Raw genomic sequence first — 23,665 nt, 5'->3', positions numbered from 1 at the left:
TTTTCTTTGAAGGCCTCTCTTTATTAATTGGAAGTGGCTCCCCCAGTCTGACAATACATCAATCGTAAAATTCTCGACCTTGTTTGCAAATCCCTCCATGGCCTCCCCCTTCTCTATAATCTCCTCCAGCTTCCACAACCCTCTGAGATATCTGTGCTCCTCTAATCTTGATCTCTTGATTTTAATCGCAGCAATTCTGGAATTCCCTCCCTACACCTCTCCCCTCTCTACCATCTTTCCTCCTTTTAGACACTCCTTAAAACCTACCTCTTCGACCAAACCTATCCTAATACCTACTTATGTAGCCCAGAGTCAAATATTGCTTTATAAAGCCCCCGTGAAGTAACTTGGGATGTTCTATTATGTTACGTAGCACCTTTAAGACACTGAAGCAGCCCGGGGCACTATACAAATGCAGGGTGTTGTTGCATTGCATCCTGCATCAATAGATTCCCCGAGCCAATAAGAAAGCTCCAAGTCCTGGGAATGTCAGAAATGCACAGCAGCCTAGTCGGCATTTGTACCAATTTGTTCTGAGGGACCTAAATCCATAGGTGCCTGTTACAGGTGCTGTGCATTGCCATTCACACTTTTTTCGCGGAGACCCCTTGAGTCCCGAACCAGTTGCATCATCCCAAACAGGGGAACCGTGCATGCAGGCTGTCAGTTTTACAGAGTCGGTCTATAGACCCGAACGCTTTATTTACATTGAGGTCTTTTTTCCTTTTCTACCTTACGGGTTCCCTCTAGTGGGGCTCTTGGCTAAGACCAGTCTGCCAGCTGAAAGCTCTCTCTCCCCTCTGTCTGTGTGTGTGTGTGTGTGTGTGTACCGTGGCTGATACCACTCCAGTCCGGGATAATCACACCTTTGATGAAGAGGCAGTGGAGAGACTTTTATTCTCACGGTTCCCAGAGTTTCCACAGGACCCGCACGAATCCTTCATTGTTAGACAGTCCACTCACTAAACCCCGGTGTAGATTCCAGACAAGCATTTGGCTACATATATATATATATATACATGGAGCGTAATGTTAATTTGAGAAGAACCAGAATGCCAAGTCCAAGGATGATTTGTTTCTGTGCTGAAGGTCCCACGATCTCTTGAATCCTCGGGACTTTCCCCCAGCTCTGACCCCTCCAGCCTGTCTCAAGACAAATTGCAAAGCACCAAAATGCGATTTGGGACAACACAGAAAGTGTTTACATTGGAAACCTGCCTGCAAACATTTGGTCCTTAAACACCACCCCCCACCCCCCACCTCCCGCACGAAATAACTCCACCGAAATGCTCAATATTTCAAAAGCCGGTGGAGAAATATTTCAGCTTAATAAAATCTAGTGCGATTGCTATTTCCTGACTTCAGATTTGCCCTGGTTTATTTCTCCAGCACAGCCTCCATTGGGAGCCTGTTGCCAACGCTGTTCAACTGTTGCTGGGCAGAAATGTAAAGGAATAAGGTTTCCCCCAGCTCGCTATTCAAACATTTAGGAGGCAAGAGTTTTTAAAAATTCATTTCTGGGATGTGGGTATCACTGACTAGGCCAGCATTTATTGCCCATCCCTGGTTGCCCTTGAGAAGGTGGTGGTGAGCTGCCTCCTTGAACCGCTGCAGTCCATGTGGTGTAGGTACACCCACAGTGCTGTTAGGGAGGGAGTTCCATCATTTTGACCCAGCGACAGTGAACGAACAGCGATGCATTTCCATGCCAGGATGGTGAGTGACTTGGACGGGAACTTCCAGGTGGTGGTGTTCCCATCTATCTGCTGGCCTTGTCCATCTAGATGGTAGCGGGTCTTGGGTTTGGAAGGTGCTGTCTAAGGAGCCTTGGTGAGTTGCTGCAGTGCATCTTGTAGATGGTACACATACTGCTGCTGCCACTGTGTGTCGGTGGTGAAGGGAGTGAACGTTTATGGATGTGGTGCCAATCAAGCAGGTCTGTAATTTCTTGGATGGATTGATGCTTTAGCTGGAATGTAAGTCTTGTAAAAACAGAGGATTCTCATTAAGCTGCGAGAGTTCTTGTAGTTGAATTGCCAGGAGGTCAGGTGAACTTGAAGTCAGAACATGTTGGGAGGAAGAGTCCTTCTCCCACTTTCAAGGTATAGCTGTACATTACACAAAAACAAAAATAGCTGGAAAAACTCAGCAGGTCTGACGGCATTTGTGGAGAGGAACACAGTTAACGTTTCCAGTCTGTGTGACTCTCCATCATAGAGTCATATGGACTCGAAACGTTAACTGTGTTCCTTTCCACAGATGCCGTCAGACCTGCTGAGTTTTTCCAGCTATTTTTGTTTCAGATTTCCAGCATCCGCAGTGTTTTGCTTTTATATAGCTGTACATTACCTTGGCTTATTAGCTGTTTTACAGCTGGTTTGATGATTTAGAAAGTGTTTTGAATGGGTATCTGTTTCAGATCATCTTCTGCTGTTAACTTTAAAAGCAGGTAACTAACATGGCCACCTTACCCATGTGACCTGCTTCAAGCCCAAAGTCCTTTTCCAGATAATGTGGTCTAACTGTAAACTTCCTGTGTTGTTTGCTTTTCACACCCTGAGAATTCCACACAGCCAAGGTATTTGTGTTTGTAGATGAGGATCCATCACCATACAATGAAAGGTCGATGACTCCATTTCATATTGACCCCAACCCATTGAGATTTGAGGTCTCTGTTGTCCATGGGGGAACAGAGAGAAGAGTGGGTTGGTAGGTCATAGTCTTTTCTGTTGATGGTGCAGCCTTAAAAAAAGGGTTGTATGAATTTCACCAGAGCCTATGTTTGTCCGTATTTTAATTAGGTATTTGTTTTGAGTATCAGGACTGCCTGGAGCTGAATACTTCCAAGTCACATGATATGCTACAGCCATCTTAAACAGCTTTTGGTATCCACCTCTTAAAATGCAGCTTTACAATTTGTGATATGAGGGCATGACAATATGTTGTACAGGAGGGAAAAAAAAAGAAACAATTATTACACAGCAGCATTTGTTTTCAAAATGTATAAACGGCAAATAATGTCAACACGCTGCTGTTCTATTTAAGATCTTTGATGTGAATAATTCTGAGAGAATAAGAGGGGTTTTGTTTTCAGCTTTTACAACCCCGCAGCTTTTGGGTCTTAAAATTCATCCAGGTATTTTTTTTTTGCCAGGTGTGTAAGTATTGGATCCGTCATTTCTCACCCTCTCTTGTGGTTCTCATTCTCCTCCCTGAAATAAGCTTCCTGTAAGGACTCCATCCCATTCCTGTAAGGACCCCGCTTCCTGTAAGGACTCCATCCCATTCTCTCAGTTCCTTCGCCTCCGTCGCATCTGTTCTGATGATGCTACCTTCAAAAACAGTTCCTCTGACATGTCCTCCTTCTTCCTTAACTGAGGTTTTCCACCCACAGTCGTTGACAGGGCCCTCAACCGTGTCCGGCCCATCTCCCGCGCATCCGCCCTCACGCCTTCTCCTCCCTCCCAGAAACATGATAGGGTCCCCCTTGTCCTCACTTATCACCCCACCAGCCTCCGTATTCAAAGGATCATCCTCCGCCATTTCCGCCAACTCCAGCATGATGCCACAACCAAACAAATCTTCCCTTCACCCCCCCCTATCGGCATTCCGTAGGGATCGCTCCCTCCGGGACACCCTGGTCCACTCCTCCATCACCCCCTACTCCTCAACCCCCTCCTATGGCACCACCCCATGCCCATTCAAAAGATGCAGCACCTGCCCCTTCACTTCCTCTCTCCTCACCGTCCAAGGGCCCAAACACTCCTTTCAAGTGAAGCAGCATTTCACTTGCATTTCCCCCAACTTAGTCTACTGCATTCGTTGCTCCCAATGTGGTCTCCTCTACATTGGAGAGACCAAACGTAAACTGGGCGACCGCTTTGTAGAACACCTGCGGTCTGTCCGCAAGAATGACCCAAACCTCCCTGTCGCTTGCCATTTTAACACTCCACCCTGCTGTCTTGCCCACATGTCTGTCCTTGGCTTGCTGCATTGTTCCAGTGAAGCCCAACGCAAACTGGAGGAACAACACCTCATCTTCCGACTAGGCACCTTACAGCCTTCCGGACTGAATATTGAATTCAACAACTTTAGGTCGTGAGCTCCCTCCCCCATCCCCACCCCCTTTCTGTTTCCCCCTTCCTTTTTTTCCAATAAATTATATAGATTTTTCTTTTAAATATTTTAAAATCTTCTATGCTCTCCCCACCCCCACTAGAGCTGTACCTTGAGTGCCCTACCATCCATTCTTAATTAGCACATTCGTTTAGATAATATCGCCAACTTTAACACCTATGTGTTCTTTTGTTCTATTGTTGTTGACATCTTTTGATGATCTGCTTCTATCACCGCTTGTTTGTCCCTACAACCACACCAACCCCCTCCACTTCTCTCTCTCCCTCTGTCTCTCCGCCCACCACCACCCCCCCCCCCCACCCCTCCCACCACACACCTTAAACCAGCTTATATTTCAACTCTTTCTTGGACTCGAACTCAAGTTCTGTCGAAGGGTCATGAGGACTCGAAACGTCAACTCTCTTCTTCTCCGCCGATGCTGCCAGACCTGCTGAGTTTTTCCAGGTAATTCTGTTTTTGTTTTGGATTTCCAGCATCCGCAGTTTTTTTGTTTTTATATTTAGGCTGTAAAATTAAATCGATATCTTGGGCTTCTGCCCGATTCCCTTTGCAGGTTCAGAGAGAGACAGAGCTTTCTAAACGCCTTCTACCTGTTGTGACAAGTTATGGACGCGCTAAAGTTGTGTGAGAGACACATGAGCGAGGTGGATCCCAGCCCAGCGGGTTCCCAGATTGTAGGTTGCGGCTGTGACTGGGGTCACCAATCCCTTCACCTCCTCGTATTGTGGGAAGTAACCAATCGCAAGGCGGGCTCCCGGTGTCGGGCACTTTGATTGGCTGCGGCGGCTCTGATCAAGCCTGCCGTGACATAACGATGCCTCTATGTAAACACGTCCCAAGTTTCTGGGAGTGGTTCCTCAGAGCAGCGGGGATGGGGGTGGGGATGGGGATGGGGATGGGGATTGGGAGTGGGGGTGGGGATGGGGGTGGGGGTGGGGGTGGGGATGGGGATGGGGGTGGGGATGGGGGTGGGGGTGGGGGTGGGGATGGGGTGGGGATGGGGATGGGAGTGGGGGTGGGGGTGGGGGTGGGGATGGGAGTGGGGGTGGGGATGGGGGCGGGGGTGGGGATAGGGATGGGGGTGGGGGTTAGTGACTGGTCGGCGGCAGCTTGGTCAAGGAGGACCCACATCTTCACCGCAGATTTTCATATTTCTATGATGTGTATGTTGGTCTATTATACCTGATATGAAGATGTGTTATGTAAAACATGAATTTATAATGTTATCGGCTGGACGTACACAGGTATTGATAGTTTTTGAAAAGAATACTTTTCCTAAGCAATTGGCTGGCGTTGGCTTACGGCAGCTGCTATGTTGCATTTGCAAAGGACACTTGCTGATTTGTGGAGACACAAAGCTCTCAGAGAGAGGTCAGAGAGAGGGTGAAAAGATACAGTCGGAGCGAGACTGCCAGTACAACCACTTGGGACAATAGCCTTACCCTATCTCTCTAGGCACTTTGCAGCCTTCTGGACTGAATATTGCATTCAATAACTTTCGGATAAAAACAAAAAACAAAAAACTGCGGATGCTGGAAATCCAAAACAAAAACAGAATTACCTGGAAAAACTCAGCAGGTCTGGCAGCATTGGCGGAGAAGAAAAGAGTTGACGTTTCGAGTCCTCATGACCCTGTTTTCAATAACTTTAGGTGTTGAACCCCCTCCTCCATCCCCATCCTCTTTCTGTTTCGTCCCCCTTCCTTTTGTTTTTTCCAATAAATTATATAGATTTTTCGTTTCCCACCTATTTCCATTATTTTTAAATATTTTTAAATCTTTTATGCTCCCCCCCACCCCCACTAGAGCTATACCTTGAGTGCCCTACCACCCATTCTTAGTTAGCACATTCATTTAGATAATATCACCAACTTCAACACCTATGTGTTCTTTTGTTCTGTTGTCGGTGACATCTTTTGATGATCTGCTTCTATCACTGCTTGCTTGTCCCTACAACCACACCCAACAACCCCCCCCCCACACCTTAAACCAGCTTATATTTCACCCCTTCCTTGGATTCACCTAGTTCTGTTGAAGGGTCATGAGGACTCGAAACGTCAACTCTTTTCTTCTGCGCCGATGCTGCCAGACCTGTTGAGTTTTTCCAGGTAATTCTGTTTTTGTTTTACCCTATCTCTCCTTCTGAAACCTCGCTCATCAAAGCTGAGCTTTTTGTGATTCGAAAAACCCACCAGAAAACCTCATTGCTGCAAACTGAGAGTTCATAAAGGACGATTCCGAATAAACACCAATGTCTGCAGTAAGAAACCACAAGAAGCAGCAGCTATTGTGGACTGGGAGCCTTCAGCTGTAAATAAGCCGCTGGATGATCCCTGAAAACACTTTTTTCTGACTTGTTATTTGGCCAAGATTTTAATATCTGATCCTCTACAGCATTTTACTTTGTTTAGCGTGCTGGGGATGGGGCGGTGCGGTGGGGTGGGGTGGGCATTGTGTGTTGTTTTTACGTTAGCGGGTAGTTGGACACAATTGTACATTTGTTAATAACGTCTATTTCTTTACCTGAGAGAGTTTTAGCAATAAAACTAACTCTTTACTTCTTGGCCAAGGGAACCTGGCTGGCTTATTTCTTGCACTGACCTGCACACCGTTAAATATATATTAAATTGGCAATATCACCTCCCTTCTAAATTCAAACTCTGTTATGACAAACTCAGGCCTGGGACAAAGAGAGGAATCAGTTTGCCGCTGCTGATCTGGATGTAACAATATGCAAACTTTAATAATTAGAAAATGAATGTTACTATGCTGCTTTACTGCTGTTTTACTGTGTTGGCGTCTGGGGTCACACTCATTTTCAGGTGTAAAACTGTGGTTGTATTGGAAAATAGCTTGGGAAGTGTTGTTCGAGACACTCTGTGAAGGGAGCAGGCTTAATGGGCATTCTTCCCCCAGACTTTGACGTTAAGCCAACTGAGCTTCACTGATGCTATTATGTCTTGAAGCTCCTCCTCAAATGTTCTTTCAATTGTGTTCAACAGCAGTAAAACAAGCTTAAAATTGATGAAAATTGCCTGTAGAATTTTTTGGAAGTAAAGTAAACAGAAGGTGACATTTTGGCCATGTTTTCCCAGGTGCTTGCAGACAGTTTGTAGACAGTTTGCAGGCTCGTTGAAATGAATGCAAGGAAAAGCCGGGACTAGTGAGCACACAGGCAGAAAACCCTCTACTTAAACATTGTAATGTGCTAATATCCTATTATAGTGCCTGTTGTTGCTCAATAACACCACTCTGGCCTCTGAATCAGAAGCTTGTGGGTACAAGCCCCACTCATGGGACTTCAGCAAGTAATCCAGGCCAACACTCCCAATGCAGTACTGAGGGAGTGTTGCACTGTCAGAGGTGGAGTCTTTTGGATGCGACTTCAGCTAAGGCCCTTTCTGCTCTCTCAGGTCGACGTAAAAGATCTCGTGGAACTATTTTGAAGAGGAGCAGGACAGTTATCCCTGGTGCAAAAACAAAAATAACTGGAAAAACTCAGCAGGTCTGACAGCATCTGCGGAGAGGAGCACAGTTAACGTTTCAAGTCGGTGTGACTCTTCACCAGAATCTTCATCAGAGTCTGATGAAGAGTCATACAGATTCGAAACGTTAACTGTGTTCCTCTCCACAGATGCTGTCGGACCTGTTGAGTTTTTCCAGCTATTTTTGTTTTTGTTTCAAATTTCCAGCATTCGCAGTATTTTGCTTTTATCTTAGTTATCCTTGGTGCCCTGGCCAATATTTATCCATCAATCAACATTACTGAAATAGATTATCTGATCATTATGTTGTATTGTTTATGGGAGCTTGCTGTGCACAAATTGGCTGCTGTTTCCTACAACAGTGACTACACTTCAAAAAGTACATCGTTGGGTGTGAAGTGTGGTTTATTGAAATCACATAATTGAACACTCAGTCACATTTGTTTACATAACAACAGTCATTCCACTCCAAACAGTTACATATTTCTGAAATACTTTGGATGCTTGGAGATGATGAGAAAACATTTTCTGCTTGCAAAATTATTCGTCAGCCCCAAAACTATAGTAGCTTTTTAAAAAAAAAGCTGTCTCCAGATGGGTTTACAGACACGTTCCTAACATTTTCTTGTGTATGCAGATGGGGACAGTCCAACCCAACATTCCATTTTCAGAAAGGAAGCAAGGAGTATGTACTGAGGAAGAGACCCCCTGGGACACTCCTGAAAGGAGCACACCAGGTATGGTAATCTGGCATAAGAAAAGCTTGCTGTCAAACTACTGTGATTGTTAGGAAAGCTACTAATAATAGTTGCAATGATCTCAACTTTGTCAAAGTTACTGAAGTAACTTAAGTAACGATTTTAAGTGTGTTTGGAAAAATATAAGGTATTCCTGGAAAGCAATCAGAGGGAGGTGCAACGTGTTGGTACCCCAGTGCCATGGTGTGGCAGACTAATGCTTGGCATCAATGCTTGTCAGCTGTTTTTCAGTTGATAGCACTTTCACCTCTAAGTTGGAATGTTCTGGGTTCAAGACCAGGGTTTGAGCAGAAATTCTCGGCTGACACTCTGGTGCAGTGCTTTAATAAAGAGCAGGGAAGTCCAGGCCAGAACGTATCCCTCAGTCAACACTACTTTAAAAAAAAAAGATTATCTGGTCATTAAAACATTGCTGTTCGTGGGAGCTTGCTGTGCGTAAGTTGGCTGCCACTTTTCCTTCATTCCCTACTGTGCACATTCTTCACATTTGAAAGTAATAGAACTTTCCAGGAATGTCAATTAAGTAAACAAATACCTTGGGGGCGGCTGGGTGCATGGGGGGGTGGTGGGGGGGTGCGTTTGGGGGCAGCGGGGTGGGGGGTGCATGGGGGTGGTGGGGGGGTGGTGGGGGGCTGCGTGTGGGGGTGGTGGGGTGGTGGGAGAATGAGTAAATAAAATACAAGAGACAGTAAAATAGATGGAGCTATTGACTCAGGTTGGTTAGTTTAATTGGCCACATAGCTAGCATGTGATGGGGAAATGATACCAATAGTGTGGGTTCAATCCCCATACTGGCTGTAGTAATCCATGGAGGCCTACCTCCTTGCCTTGCCCCAGAGTGGTGACCAAGTGTCTTTCTTAAATGTAGTGAAATGCTGATGGTCCTTTGTGGACTATGCCCTACATATTGACTCACATAATCAGGTCTCTCCTCATCCCCTGTTTACCTAGGATAGATTCCATGTGTTAGGACTGAGATGAGGAGAAATTTCTTCACTCAGAGGGTTGTGAATCTTTGGAATTCTCTACCCCAGAGAGTTGGGGATGCTCCATCGTTGAGTACATTTAAGGCTGGGACAGCCTGGTCTTTCAGGGAATAAAGGGATATGGAAAGTGGGCGGGAGAGTGGAGTTGAAGCCCAGGTTCAGTCATGACCATGTTGAATGGTAGAGCAGGCTCGATGGGCCTAGTGGTCTAGTCCTGCTCCTATTTCTTGTGTTGTGTGTTCATGATAAATAATTGGAGTATGTTATGAATAATCTACCAATAAATGGGACCAGTAGGGTGATGGCAGCATAGTACTAATGTTACTGAACCAGTAATCCAGAGGCTCGGACTAATACTCTGGAGACACGAGTTCCAATCCCACTCATGGCAGCTGGGGGAATATGAATTCAATTAATTAACAAATCTGGAATAAAATGCTAACCTCAATAATAATCATGAGATTACTGGATTGTCATAAAAACCCATCAGCTTCACTAATATCCTTCAGGGAAGGAAATCTGCCATCCTTACCTGGTCTGGCCTACACGTGACTCCAGACCTGCAGCAATGTGTTTGACTCTAAACTGCCCTCTGAAATGCCCTAGCAAGCCACTCGGTTGTTGCACACTGCTACAGAGAGCACTGTGGTTCACAAAGGCGGCTCACCACCACCTTCTCAAGGGCAATTAAGGTTGGGCAATAAATGCCGGCCCAGCCACTGGTGCTCACACCCCAAGCACCAATTTTAAAAAGTAGTTGCGTCAGTAATGGATATGAATAAGGGAGAAACTCTGAATGGCTGTTTCTTTCCTTTCAGGTGGGTAGAGAATATTGAGTGCAAAAGGGGTTATTTGAGGTGGGATTTCCTGTACCTAAACCCTTGCTGCTGGTGGTTGACTGTTCCATTATTGGCACTGACTTCTACGTGATGGAGCATGTGCAGGTAGGAGGGGAGCGTGTACTACAGCCAGAATTTTGACATGGGCGTGCAGGGTGTGGGGACGGTGATGTTGGGCGCGCCTCCCGACATCACCGTGCGTCACTCAGATCTTTTGTTCGGCAGGCGTGTGCTGGAGGCAGCTGTGCGCTCGCCGAACTGTCAAAGCCCTGTTAAGGCCATTAAAAAACACAATTAAAAAGTGATTATCAATACTGCCTGTGCAACCTTAAGGTTGACGGGCAGGCGAGGAGCCTCATCCACGGGCGGGAAGAGGTCCCCTGAAGGTTTTATTAAATCAATGAATAATTCTTGCGCAATTCGTAAACACGTCCCAGCTCATGTGACACGGTCACATGAGGGGACATGTGCAAATAATTTTTATGCTTCTTTGTTAAAAAAAAATCTCAATGCGTACTTAATCTCCCTGAGGCAGCTCCACGCGATAGAGTGTAGGCTCCGACTCTCCCTCTCTCCCCCGCCCACGCAGGTAGCGCTGGCCGGGTCTTAATTGGCTCGTCCACGTAAAATGGCGGCGAGGAGCCGATCGTGGGCGGTGATTGGCTCCGCGCCTGCCCTTCCTGTCCCCATCCGGCCCGCCCGATAGGCGGTAAATTCTGCCCCACGTGTTAAGAGAAATCCTTCACAGTTTAGCAAATGGTTTAAATAACTCTTAATTTGCAATATGCTTTTGAATTACAATATTTTTGTTTGCGCCCATACAGGGATAAACAGGGTAAACAGCTCCTGAGCAATCCTTTGATAATTCAGAGGGCGTGGAAGAAATTTACCAGAATGGCACTGGGGATGAGGGACTGCAGCAATGTGGAGAGACTAGAGAAACTGGAATTGTTCTCCTTGGAGGAGAGAAGGTTAAGGGGAGACTTAATTCTGAGGGGTTTTGATAGAGTAGATAGGGAGGAATCATTTTCACTGGGAGGGGAGCCGTTAAACAGGGCACAGATAATTAGCAAAAGACTTTGGGGGGAGACGAGGAGAAATGTATTTACATAGCGGGTTATTATGACCTGCAATGTGCTGCCCGAAAGGTGGTGGAGCAAATTCAAAATAACTTTCAAAAGGCCAGTGGATAAACACGTGAAAAGGAAAAATTTGCAGGGCGTTTGGAAAAAAGCAGAAAAAGGTCCATCGCACTTTACAAAGGTGATCAGGCTGTTCTCTCAATGTCCCAGCAAATGCCCCTCCCTCAGCTAACACCACCAAAAGCACATTCGTTGATTTTACGTCTTGTTGCTGTTTGTGGGATCTTGCTGTGCCTACATTTTGACAGTAATTCATTGGTGTTGAGGAGCTTTGGGCCATTCCGAAGACATGATAAAACTCGGATTCATTCTTTCTTTTAGGCTGCCCATCTGCCTTCCTTTGTTTCCCTCCATTTTGCCAGTGCCACTCTGAGCTCAGCCCAGCAGTTGTCCAAGAGTGGTTCACAGTGACTTTCTCTTTCACTGTGTTCTATATACTGCCCATAATCAGCACAGCTGAATCATGCAGCCTGCTATGTGAGCAGTCATGGGCTCAAAGCCCACAACCCTGAGGGCTTTATATTTTAAAAAAAGCACCTTGTACTCTGAACACTCAGGATTACATGTCAATAATGACAGAAGAGGGGCCGATTGTCTCCTCTGGGACCCGCCGGATGTTAATGTTGTAATTGTGCTGCGGTAGAATACATGTTTTACGTTGGTAATTAAGCACAGTTGTCCCCAACTGGGGAAGGATTAGGGAATCATTTTAAGAGTATGTAAACCAGTTCACTCTGAGTGTCTGGGAGGAACTGGGACAGTCTGTGACTTTACTTTGCTGCCTTGGAAATAAACCTGGTTTAAGGCGCAGGCTGGCTTCAGACTCATTCTTCCTCATGTTCAATTATTGGAATTAACACCGGACACCCAGCAGCTGTACCATCCCGGAGGCGCACAGTGTGGGGGTGAATCTAACCTGGCACTCGTGGAGAAGCTGGAGTTGTTCTCCTAACAGCAGGGAAGGCTAAGCGGTGATTTACTAGAGCCATTTAAAATCATGAAGAGTTCAGGTAGAATAAATAGAGAGAAACTGTTCCTAATGGCTGAAGGACTGATAAATCAGAGAGCAGAGACTTAAGAACCAGGGGTGACATGAGGAAAAACCTTTTACTCAACGAGTGACTAGGGTTTGGGATGCAATGCCTTAAGGCTTATGGATACAGATTCAGTAGCTTTCAAGAGGGAATTGGATAAATACTTGAAGGAGAAAAATAATTGCAGCATCTGGGGATAAGAGCCCGGTGGGACTAATGGGATTGCCGTTTGAAAGAGCCTGTCCAGACTGGATGGGCCGAATGGCCTCCTTTTGTCTTGTAATATTCTATGTTTCTATATGACCTCCTGGCTGGGACCTTTGGCATGACTTGGGTCCATCCCCAAACTGGGCTTGCTCGCGGGCAACGGCCTTGTGCTGGGATTGTAGGGTTGCCAGCGATTGGGCTGAAGCTGCTGGCCTGCCTGCATTGAGACTTGAAGGTTGTCATGGGAGTGGAGGAAATGATTGGCTGAAGAAGCCTTTTTAATGAAGTGATGTTTAACAGTGAAGTGTCAGCGGGATTGGAGCCTTATAGCCCAACTTAATCTTGTCCTCATTCAGTCATTTTTTTGGGGGCGCTCCTCCATTTGGGACCCCCAGTGGGCGAAGTCAACGGAGTGTGAGAGGGGAGATGGGGGACACATCCTCTCCACTGCATTAAAATGCTTTCATCTGCTCAGATACTTGCCTGAGTGGAAACCTGATACAACAGCTCTCTGTCCCCATTTCCTCGTTGTGCCTGGGAGATCAACATTCCCAGGCTCTAGGAGGGAAAGTCTATTCTTACCAATTAACGTTCAGGTCTCAATTTTGAAATTAAGTCCTGGGCTGAACGAGCTGCTGTCTCCAATGAAATGAGAGGTCCCAGGAGTTGCGATTTTGACACCAATTCACTTTGATTTTTTTTTTTACATTCTTGTGCATTTATGATCCAGGGACGGATATTTCGCGATTTGAACCTTCCAGGTGTGAGACCGGCAGAACGCGCAGCCTTGTACTCTCCCATGATAGCAACGTTTGCTCGACTTCACTCAACTGATTGGAAAGCCCTGGGACTGCAGGGTTATAGTAAAGACCACGGATACGCCAAGAGACAGGTCCGTCTTCCAATTGAAAATGCCTTTTCTTTTTTGAAACCCCTGGTAATGAGCCACCATAATTTTCCAACTATATTACTGCCCCAAATATAATGTGCACTTAGACTTTCATGAATGAAAGTTGAACTGACTCTATCTCCATGTATAACACAGCAGTTTTCATGCCACATGGAAGTAGTACAACTGTAGAGTGAAAGTTCCATCAAATAGCTGCCGTCTAATGCAGGGTTCTCATACCTGTTGCCTTTAGTGACAATTTCCTGGGGTGAAGTATCACTGGTGATCGGCTGAAGAAGCCCTTTTAATGAAGTGATGTTTAACAGTAAAGTGTCAGCGGGATTGGAGCCTTATAGCCCAACTTAATCTTGTCCTCATCCAGTGTGCCGACACATGCACACTTCTCAACAGGAGTTGCTGGATTTTAATGAGTGTCAGAATCCCAGCTCACCTCCTGCCGCCCAGCCTCACTGAGACCGAATGTGGACACCCCACCCCCCCACCCCCAACCCCAGACTGAGATCAGCTAACTGGGCACAGTGCGGGAACAAAACCTGGAATCCTTTTCAACATATAGCTCACTGAATCCAAATGCTTATTCTCTATGCAGGCTTTTGAGCAAACTAACTGAGGGCATTACCTGCACCTTCAAATCCCACCACGGCAGCTGGTGGAATTTAAATTCAATTAATAAAATCTGGAATTGAAAGCTACTCTCAGTGATGGCGACCATGAAACTGTTGTTGATTATCATAAAAGCCCATCTGGTTCACTAATGCCCTTTAGGGAAGGAAATCTGCCATTCTTACCTGGTCTGGCCTACACGTGACTCCAGACCCACAGCAATGTGGTTGACTCTTAACTGCCCTCTGAAATGGCCGAGCAAGCCAGTCAATTCAAGGGCAATTAGGGATGGGCAACAAATGCTGGTCTTTTCAGTGACACCCACATCCCATCAAAGATTAAAGAAAATTGCAGTTATGTGACTGCACCTATTTTATATGATGTATTATTCCATGTTGGTCAATAATATGCAAACTTTCATAATTATATACTGACTGTTACTGTGCTGCTTTGTTGCTGATGTCTGGCGCTACGTTCATTTTCAAGTGTTAAAATGGGGTCACGTTGGAAAATATTTTGGGAAACACAGCTGTAACCCATTTCCCAGTCATTTGCTTTTGAGAATGGTGCTCCGATGATAGATTGCCTGCTTAAACATACAGTCGGAAATGAATAGATTCTCCTTTCCCCACACACCGTCCACATTAAAAGGCACAATACAAAGCAGCAGCTTCTGCTGACGTTCTCGCCATGAACAAGCTGTCAGACAGGTTGGTCAACAATTTGCCAGATAACAAACAGGAAGCAACGATAGTCCATGGTGACATCCGGATTGAAAACTTAATATTTCACCCCACTGAGGTAACCCCTGCTCTGCTCCTGCATTCAAAGTGGCTCAACGTCATGTCTTGATTTGTAAGTTTTGAAGTGCCTCATGCTCCTCATTCTACCTGCAGTTATTCAGAGCACAGCTGCCTTGTATCGGTGATTGTTGGGGCCACATCTGGAGCACTGTGTGCAGCTTTGATCTTCTTACCTAAGGAAGAAATACCCAATGAAGATTCACTGGATTGGTTACTGAGGGAATTGTCCTGTGAGGAGCGATCAAGTAGACTAGGCTGATATTGCCTGGAGTTTAGGAGAATGAGAGGTGATCTAATTGATAAATATTAAATACTTAAGGGTCTGACAAGGTAGATGCTGAGAAAACATTTCGCCTGGTTGGAGAGTCTAGAACACAGGGTCACAGTCTCAGGTTAAGGGGTCGGCCACTTAGGATTAAGATGAGGAGAAATTTCTTCACTCAGAGCGTCGTGAATCTTTGGAATTTTCTATCTCAGAGAGCTGTGGGTGGTCAGTCATTGAGTAGATTTAAGACAGAGGTTGATAGATTTTTGGTGCTGAGGGAATTAAGGGACATGGGGATAGTGTTTGAAAGTGGAGTTGTGGGAGAAGATTCGCCATGATCTTGATGAATGATGGAATAGATTTGAAGGGCTAAATTGTCTACTCCTGCTTCTTTTTCTTACAAATGACCTTCCGCAGTCTCAAAGGCAGAGGGAGCCCAACACAGAATTTGCTCATTTTGGTTTTGAAAGCTTCCCTATAACACATACATACATATGCAAACACTGTTTGTGTCTAGTTGACTTGCTTAATCATAAAAAGTTATGTGTTTAACCCCTAGGCTCGAATGGTTGCTGTGTTAGCCTGGGAACTCTCTACCATTGGAAACCCTATTGCAGACTTGGCCTACGCCTGTATACCTTTCTATTGGCCCAGGGGAATCCCTTTTCCAGGACAGAACACTGATATTGCCATTCAGGATGTGGAGGGTAAGTTATTAAAAGTATACCGAGCATCATATTCTCAGTTATAGAGGCCCTGAAAATGAACTATTTCTGTCAGTGTTGGACCCCAGAGATAGTACCTCCATTTGTCAAACACCTTGCAGTGTTGACTTCACTGTAAAACGCCTGATCTCTCCCTATTTAGGGTTTTGCATGTACGAAATTCAGGGCGTCTGCCCAGCCATAAGTGACACTAGTTGAGGGCTTTGGTGTGGGGGAAGGACAGTGAGGGTCTGGTTGTGGGGGCGGAGGGGGTGGATTGGGTGTGGGGTGCGAACATGGTTTGCCACTGGCCATCAGGCAGCCAGGAGGGGCAACCCTTTTCCTCCTGGTTTAATCCTCCTGTGCCTGCCTGTGCACGGAACAATGGCAGGTTAACCAGGTGTCAGCCAGCCATATCATCAAATCCCTTTGTGGCCTGATCCACCACATCAGCATAATTTTCCTTTCTCTCCCATTGGAAGTTGCTGGAAATGTGGAGCGGAAACCCAGGCTGATTTTTCCCCACTCTCTGAATCACCAGCATTGTTGCACCACAACCACTGCCACAGTGTGAGATCCATTGGGTGGAAGTTTCCTGGCCCAGGGGTGACAGGCTTGGAGGTGAGTGGGGGAGCTGGGTGTGAAAATATGGGGATATGGAGCCAAGGCAGAGGGATGGAGTTATGATACAAGTCAGGCATCATCTGACTACTTCCGCCACTCAAAAACAAATGGACGGATTTCAACAAAACCTGGTACATAGATAGGGTATGGCCCAAGAAAGAACTGATTAGTTTTTGGGGAAGATGCAGATCTGGATCCTGGAACTTTTTAAAGGATCCATTAACATTGGGAGTTAGGGAGGTTTTTTTAGCATGTTGTGCGTTGCTTGATGTGGAATATTGTTGCTTATTTTAGAATGTTTTTTTCTGTGTGCCGAGCCCTTACGAAACTCTTTTTAACCCCTTTCTGACCATCATACTACCTTGAAGTGAGAGCTAAACTGGCCTGATAATTGGCTCTGGCTGTTACTAGCCTAATTTGATTGGTTTTTAATTACAACTGCAAATTGATGCACCTTTGCGACAGTGAATAGAGCCCTAATTCATGCTGTACAAGGTCCTATTCACTTCCACTGAATACAATGCTCATCTTGTACAAGACTGTATTCCTTTGTAGCAATACAAGCTGATTATGGGTGGCTGTATCAAAGTCTTTCAGTCTTAGCCTTGAAGGGGTTACTGGTGTTGGAAATGCCTTTATTTAACACACATAGCCATGTGCTTGCATTATAGTACATTACAACTATTGTTCAAAATTCTAATTAGTAAAGCTGATTAACCAGTACTGTAAATTAATCTGTACATGCCTAACTCAAATACAGAATTCAGTCAAGGTTTCAAGATTAATTGTGACTGATTGATTCCTCTTAATACAGTGATATAAAATAAAGCTGTCTGTTTAACCAGGAGAATGATCCTGAGTCATAATGCTCATTCAGAGAGCTGGTGCAGACACAATGGGCTGAATGGCCTTTTTCTGCGCCATTAAAATTCTGTGATTCTGTGTTACTATCACATGGTGGACCTAAATCTAACCAGCCAAATGTATCTACATTTAATTTTAAGATGATACCCTTCTGTTCTAGACTCTCTCAACAGCAGAAATATAAAGAAAAGTATAAGGTATATCATGGAGGTCAAACAGTCACAGATGGAAGTATCGTCCAGTCTATAACAAGGCATTTGAATGGTTGTCAATGGAAGAATATTTGCTTCAAATTTCCCCACTATCTTTATTTTCCAGGAATTCCATCCTGTGAGCAGTTGACCTCTATGTACAGACACTGTCAAGGTCAGTCCCCACCTCCTCTGCCCAACTGGAACTTCTTCCTGGCTCTGTCCTTTTTCAAAATTGCTTCCATAATGCAGGTAAAGTATTTTTTGTTCTGTGAATAGTTGATGACACTTCTTTGAGATACTGCAATGATTGGGAATATTGCCCACCTGGAAGCAATGCTTTTCAGTCACAAAGACTGGGCCCTTACTGCAATAACCAGGGGTAGTTTCACAAGCTGTAATTTGCTGATCATCCAATGTCGTCAGTAAGGTTTATGCTGCAGTCAACCTTCTGTTTTCCTCCCACACTCTTAAGCATTGATTGAGGCGGGAGTTAGCTGCCCAAACTGACAATATTTCTAGATCACTTAGCCTGTGCACCGTCTCTGGTTAGGAGACTGCATGGGTACCAATGCTGCCTCTAGACTGCCACCAATCCTAGTCTGAAAACTTCCTATAGAAAGTTGTACAAGAATACCTTTCTTCTGATTTTCCCCTGCCTTGAGCAGTTGCGCAGATCCACTCAGCATACCTCAAAGCAACAGTGGCGCATGCATGAATTCACCAGCCACTTTCCCCCTCAGCGAGTTTGGGCTCACTGTGTTACGGCACAGCGTGTTGGGTCCCTGTACTGTCTGAATTTGGAATAATTTATTGTCCACTATTCTCTCTCAACACAAAGAGTGAGAGAATAGCAACAACAACTTGTATTTATATAGCACTTTTACATTCGAACAAAGAGCAGGAGTAGACCATTCGGCCTCTCGAGCCTGCTCTGCCAATAAGATAATAAGATTAATAAGATCATGGCTGATCTGATAGTGATGTGAAATTTGCATCTCGCCTACCCCCTATAACCTATCACCCCCTTGCTCACCAAGAATCTACCCACCTCAGCCTTAAAAATATTCAAAGACTCTGCTTCCACCGCCTTTTCAGGAAGAGAGTTCCAAAAATCACAACCCTCTGAGAGAAAAAATTTTCCCCCATCTCCATTTTAAATGGGTGACTTCTTATTTTTAAACAGTGACCCCGGCTCTAGATTCTTCCACAGAGGAAACATCTTCTCCACATCCACCCTGTCAAGACCTGCTTCACAGTTTCTTTTTATTCACGGGATGTGGGTGTTGCTGGCTGGGCCAGCGTTTATTGCCCATCCCTAATTGCCCTGGAGAAGGTGGTGGTGAGCTGCCTTCTTGAACTGCTGCAGTCCATGTGGTGTAGGTACACCCACAGTGCTGTTAGGGAGGGAGTTCCAGGATTTTGACCCAGCGACAATGAAGGAACGGTGATATATTTCCAAGTCAGGCTGGTGAGTGGCTTGGAGGGGAACTTCCAGGTGATGGTTCCTATCTACCTGCTGCTCTTGTCCTTCTAAATGGTAGTGGTCGTGGGTTTGGAAGGTGCTGTCTAAGGAGCCTTGGTGACTCCTTGCAGTGCATCTTGTAGATGGTACACACTGCTACTACTGTGCGTCGGTGGTGGAGGGAGTGAATGTTTGTGGATGTGGTGCCAATCAAGCGGGCTGCTTTGTCCTGGATGGTGTCAAGCTTCTTGAGTGTTGTGGGAGTTGCACTCATCCAGGCAAGTGGAGAGTATTCCATCACACTCTTAGGGTACATGACGAAAAGCTCATCATAGAGGTCAGTTTTAAGGAGTATCTTAAAGGAGGAAAGAGGGTAGATAGGCTTGGGGAAGGAATACCAGAGCTTAGTGCTTCAAAAAAATGAAGGCATGGCTGCCAGCAGTGGAGGGATTAAAATTGGGAATGCTCAAGAGGCCAGCATTGGAGAATTCAGTAGATATTAGTCAGGCCTCATCTGGAGTACTGTGCCCAGTTCTTGAGGAAGGACGTGAAGGCATTGGAGAGAGTATAGAGGAGATTCACAAGGATGATTCCCAGGATGAAGAACTGTAGGTTTGAGGATAGATCAGAGAGATTGGGACTGTTTTCCTTGGAGAAAAGGCTGAGAGGAGACTTCATAGAGGTATTCAAGATCCTGAGGGGTATGGACAGGGTAAATAGTGAGAAACTGTTCCCACTCAAAGGAGCACCAAGAACTAGAGGGCACAGATTCAAAACAATTGGCAAAAGGAGTAAAAGTGCTGTGAGGGAATATTTTTCAATCTGAGGGTGGTTGGAGTCTGGAACAAACTTCCTGAAAGGGTGGTGGAGGCAGGTTCCATCGAGATATTCAAAGGGAATTGGATTCCTGGCTGAAAAGAGAGAACGTGCAAGGTTACGGAGTTGAGGCAGGGGAGTGGGACTAGGTCGAACCCCCTTTCAGGGAGCCAGTGCCGACTCCATGAGCCGAATGGCCTCTTTCTGCTCGGTTAAGATTCTGTGATTTTGTGAGAATGATTGGTGGGCAGCATTTAAAAAATTGAAAAGAACTGGACTTGAGTGTTAAGAGCTACAGTTGTCAGCAAAGCTCTCTGCAGCCAGACAGGCAAATTTGGACGTGTTCTGGGGTGATTTAGCAAGCCGTGCCAGAGGCAGTGGAGCACTGAATTCTCGCAGCAAGTGGTGTGCCACAGGAACAGCCCTTGGGAAGCACTGAACGCCAACTTAAAATGCCGACTGCTGGCACGCATGAGCTTGGCGAAGGTCCCAGAGAATCGTCAGCCATGCAAAGTCAGTGAGGTCCCAATGAGCAGGATCAGGGAAGGGAAGTAACTAGTAAACAAAAAAAACAAAACCAGTGTTCCTCTCGAGAGGCGGTAGGGTGGAAGAGGCAAGGGGAAATTTTACTAGACTTTCACAGAAGAGGAGGGATCAAATCACTGTGCGGAACGAAACTGAATCCTGTCACTGCGAGAACAGAAAGGGACAGGATCAACTTGAGCAAATGTTCTCTGTAAAGTCAGCCTGTTCTTGGGCGCAGTACCTGTCCCTGCGCCTGAGCACAAAGCTGTCTGATCTGATCTGAACTGAAGAGGCTCCAAGTGGGCCCTGACTTGCTGCTACAGTGCGTGAGTGACAACACCCTGCAGTTCACGTTGTTCACACCAAGAATAAGTCATACCTTATCCCCATTTCCCTCGGCACTTTCAGAAACTTTCTAAATCGATTTCGACGCAAGTTCTCAGTCATGCGGCTCGATTTTATCTCGGAGCCTGGGCTTCCCCGGAAAAGCTGGTCAGGCGAATGGATAAAATGAAGTTAAATGAAAAGGCAAAGAAAGAAAAAAGAAAGACTTGCATTTATATAGCGCTTTGCAGAACCACCGGATGTGTCAAAGCACCTTACAGCCAATGAAGTATTTATTTGAAGTCCAGCCACTGCTGTAATGTAGGAAATGCAGCAGCTAATTTGCGCACAGCAAGCTCTCACAAACAGCAATATGATAATGACCAGATAATCTGTTTTATGTGATGCTGATTGAGGGATAAATATTGGCCAGGACACCAGGGAGAACTCCCCTGCTCTTCTTCACAATAGTGCCATCAGTTTAACGTCTCATCTGAAAGACGGCACCTCCGACAGTGCAGCACACCCTCAGTACTGCCAAGAAGTGTCAGCCTTGATTTTTTTTGTGCTCCAACCCAAGGAGTGGGACATGAACCCAGAACCTTGTGATTCAGAGTGTGCAACCAACTGGACAACCGCTGTCACAGATACAGAGATAAAGAGATACCAAAGCACAAGAAAAAGATGAAGAACACTAGGGGAACAGACCTGAGGGCAATGGCCCAGAACATACAGCATGAAATACTAATAGATGAGCTTTAATAAGCTCACTGCATATCCTCATTCAACAGTGAGTGCTGAAGGCATTACTCTTAGTGTCCTGAGCTATCACTGGTCCTTGGACCACACTTTGAGAACCACTTTGCTAAAATACTGTGAGATTAATTTTATATTCTCAATGGGATTTTGAAAGTTATGTTCTTTCAACGTTTACAGGAATACAAATGCTCCAAACTGTTGACGTAACGACAGTGCCTTTGTTTCTACAGGGTGTGCACTCTCGTTCACTGCTCAGGAATGCCAGCGCTGAGAACGCACAAGTGTTTGGCAAAAGCATAAAGCCTCTGGCTGAAGTTGGACTGCAAGTCTCCAATTGGTAATAGCACAGTTAGAGTAGAACAGCCTCACACCATCACACCAGTCTGTAGAGCCTCAGCATTGTCAAATTGTGCAGATTTTTAACTCTAGATTACTCTTCTGTAACGTTATTTTTTCCACGTCTCATACCAATAATGACATTAACATTTCAGTGCCAAGTTCCATCATCCCAGTCTGGGCTGAATTCATACCATGGTCCAGTGTGTACTGACTTATCACAGCCAGCTTTGCAGTTAACATGAAGGTCTGTAAATGCTGCAACTTTTATATGTTTATGATAAGTTGACAGAATGTTTAAGATGAAGTTTGGAGTACAGAAATGCAAAGATAAATTGACTGACTCCGGACTCCCAGCAGTGAGTCATACTCAGTGACAGTGCGGGTCATTAGATCAGTGCAACAGTATAATTGCTGCATCTCTGACTCTGCGCATCCTCTGGATGCGACTCCTTCCTACAAGTGTGGGGACTTTCCCAATGCACTTCCAAATTTTTCCACGCATTGCCCAGCACTACAGAGGGAGCAGCCAGGACTTTGCTCTTCAAAGGTGAAATTCCTCCTGCTTATTTCATGGTCCTGTTTTGTACTCGGTTTGGCTTTTTCACTCAGTCCACCAGTGGAATGAACTTTACCTCCTGGCATCTCTGCTGATTCTGTTCAATATTGGCACATGAATAATTGAAATCTCCCTCGATTTTCCATTGCTTTAGGGAACCTGTGGGATTATCCCATAAAAGTTGAGCTAACAGATGTAACTCATCATAAATTTTTGCCTGTGGATTAAAAAAAAAACTGGTTTTCAGGTCCTGGAGAAAAACAACTATTTTTTTGCCATTAACCCCAGCCAGATTTTGTTGCCAAGTCTTAAGATTCAGTTATGTTTTCAAAATGTATTGAGACCCAGAATTCTTTATCCCTTAAGCATAACATAAGATATACGGGACAGATAAGGGCCATTCAGCCCAAACAGTTCATGCCAGTGTTTATGCTCCACTAGAGCCTCCTCCCATCTTTCCTTATCTAAGTCCACCGTCGTAACCCTCTATTCCCCTCTCCCTCATATACTTGTCTAGTTTCCTGTTGACTACATCTATGCTGTCCGCTTCAACCACTCCCTGTGGTAGTGAGTTCCACATTCTCACCACTCTCTGGGTAAAGACGTGTATTCTGAATTCCCTATTGGATTTCTTGGTGACTATTTTATATTGTTGGCTCCTAGCTGTCCCCACAAGTAGAAGCTTTGTGTCTCTCTGTGTCTGCTCTCCTGAAACCTTTCATGATTTTAAAATCCTGCTCACCACTTGACCTCTTTTCAAGAGAAAAGAGATCCAGCCTATTCATCCTGTAGTGATATGTACAACCCCACATTTTTGGCACCATCCTTCTATCTGTTTTTGCACCCTCTCCAGTGCCTTTATATCCTTTTTATAATAAGGTGACCTGAATTGTGCACAGTACTCCAAGACTGGTCCAACCAAGGTTTGATGCAAACGTGGTGTGATTTCTCTACTTTTCAATTCTATCCCTCAAGAAATAAAGCATTGTCCTTGATTTGCTTTATTTATGGCTTCACTACCCTGCGTTGTTATATAATGGATATGGGAGGTGAATCCTCTTCATCAGGATGGACTTCCTGTGGAGTGTGTTATCCACCCCCCCCCTTCCACGTTTGCCCTATCTTCCATGTTGCTGGGTCAGGCCTCACTGTAAATGCACAACAGGATTCTGGTGGAATTCCCACCATCAAGAGGCCGTCGCCAGTGCTAAGGCAGAAAAATCCAGAGCGGAGCTTCCACAGCTGTACCCAGAGGACCCGCTGAGGAAGCTTAAAGGGAGTTGTCCCAATGAAGGCCTCGGCCTAGTATCCTTTTCTGACACGACATTGG

General features: G+C 45.4%; 1 protein-coding gene across 1 annotated transcript in view; it reads left to right on the top strand.

Moving 5' to 3' along the window:
• Positions 1 to 10,279: 10,279 nt before the first annotated feature.
• acad11 (acyl-CoA dehydrogenase family, member 11) overlaps positions 10,280 to 23,665 on the top strand; it is a 156,044-nt gene continuing 142,658 nt past the window's right edge. Inside the window, 6 exon segments of the mRNA XM_041184521.1 lie at positions 10,280 to 10,309; positions 13,318 to 13,479; positions 14,752 to 14,901; positions 15,728 to 15,875; positions 17,679 to 17,803; positions 21,671 to 21,777. Coding sequence (XP_041040455.1) covers positions 10,295 to 10,309; positions 13,318 to 13,479; positions 14,752 to 14,901; positions 15,728 to 15,875; positions 17,679 to 17,803; positions 21,671 to 21,777 — 707 coding nt within the window. The 5' untranslated portion in view covers positions 10,280 to 10,294.

Source organism: Carcharodon carcharias, chromosome 3 (assembly GCF_017639515.1).
Source record: "Carcharodon carcharias isolate sCarCar2 chromosome 3, sCarCar2.pri, whole genome shotgun sequence".
Classification (NCBI taxonomy): Eukaryota; Metazoa; Chordata; class Chondrichthyes; order Lamniformes; family Lamnidae; genus Carcharodon; species Carcharodon carcharias.
Note: the sequence above shows the minus strand (reverse complement) of the source record. Positions and strands in the feature narration are given on the sequence as shown.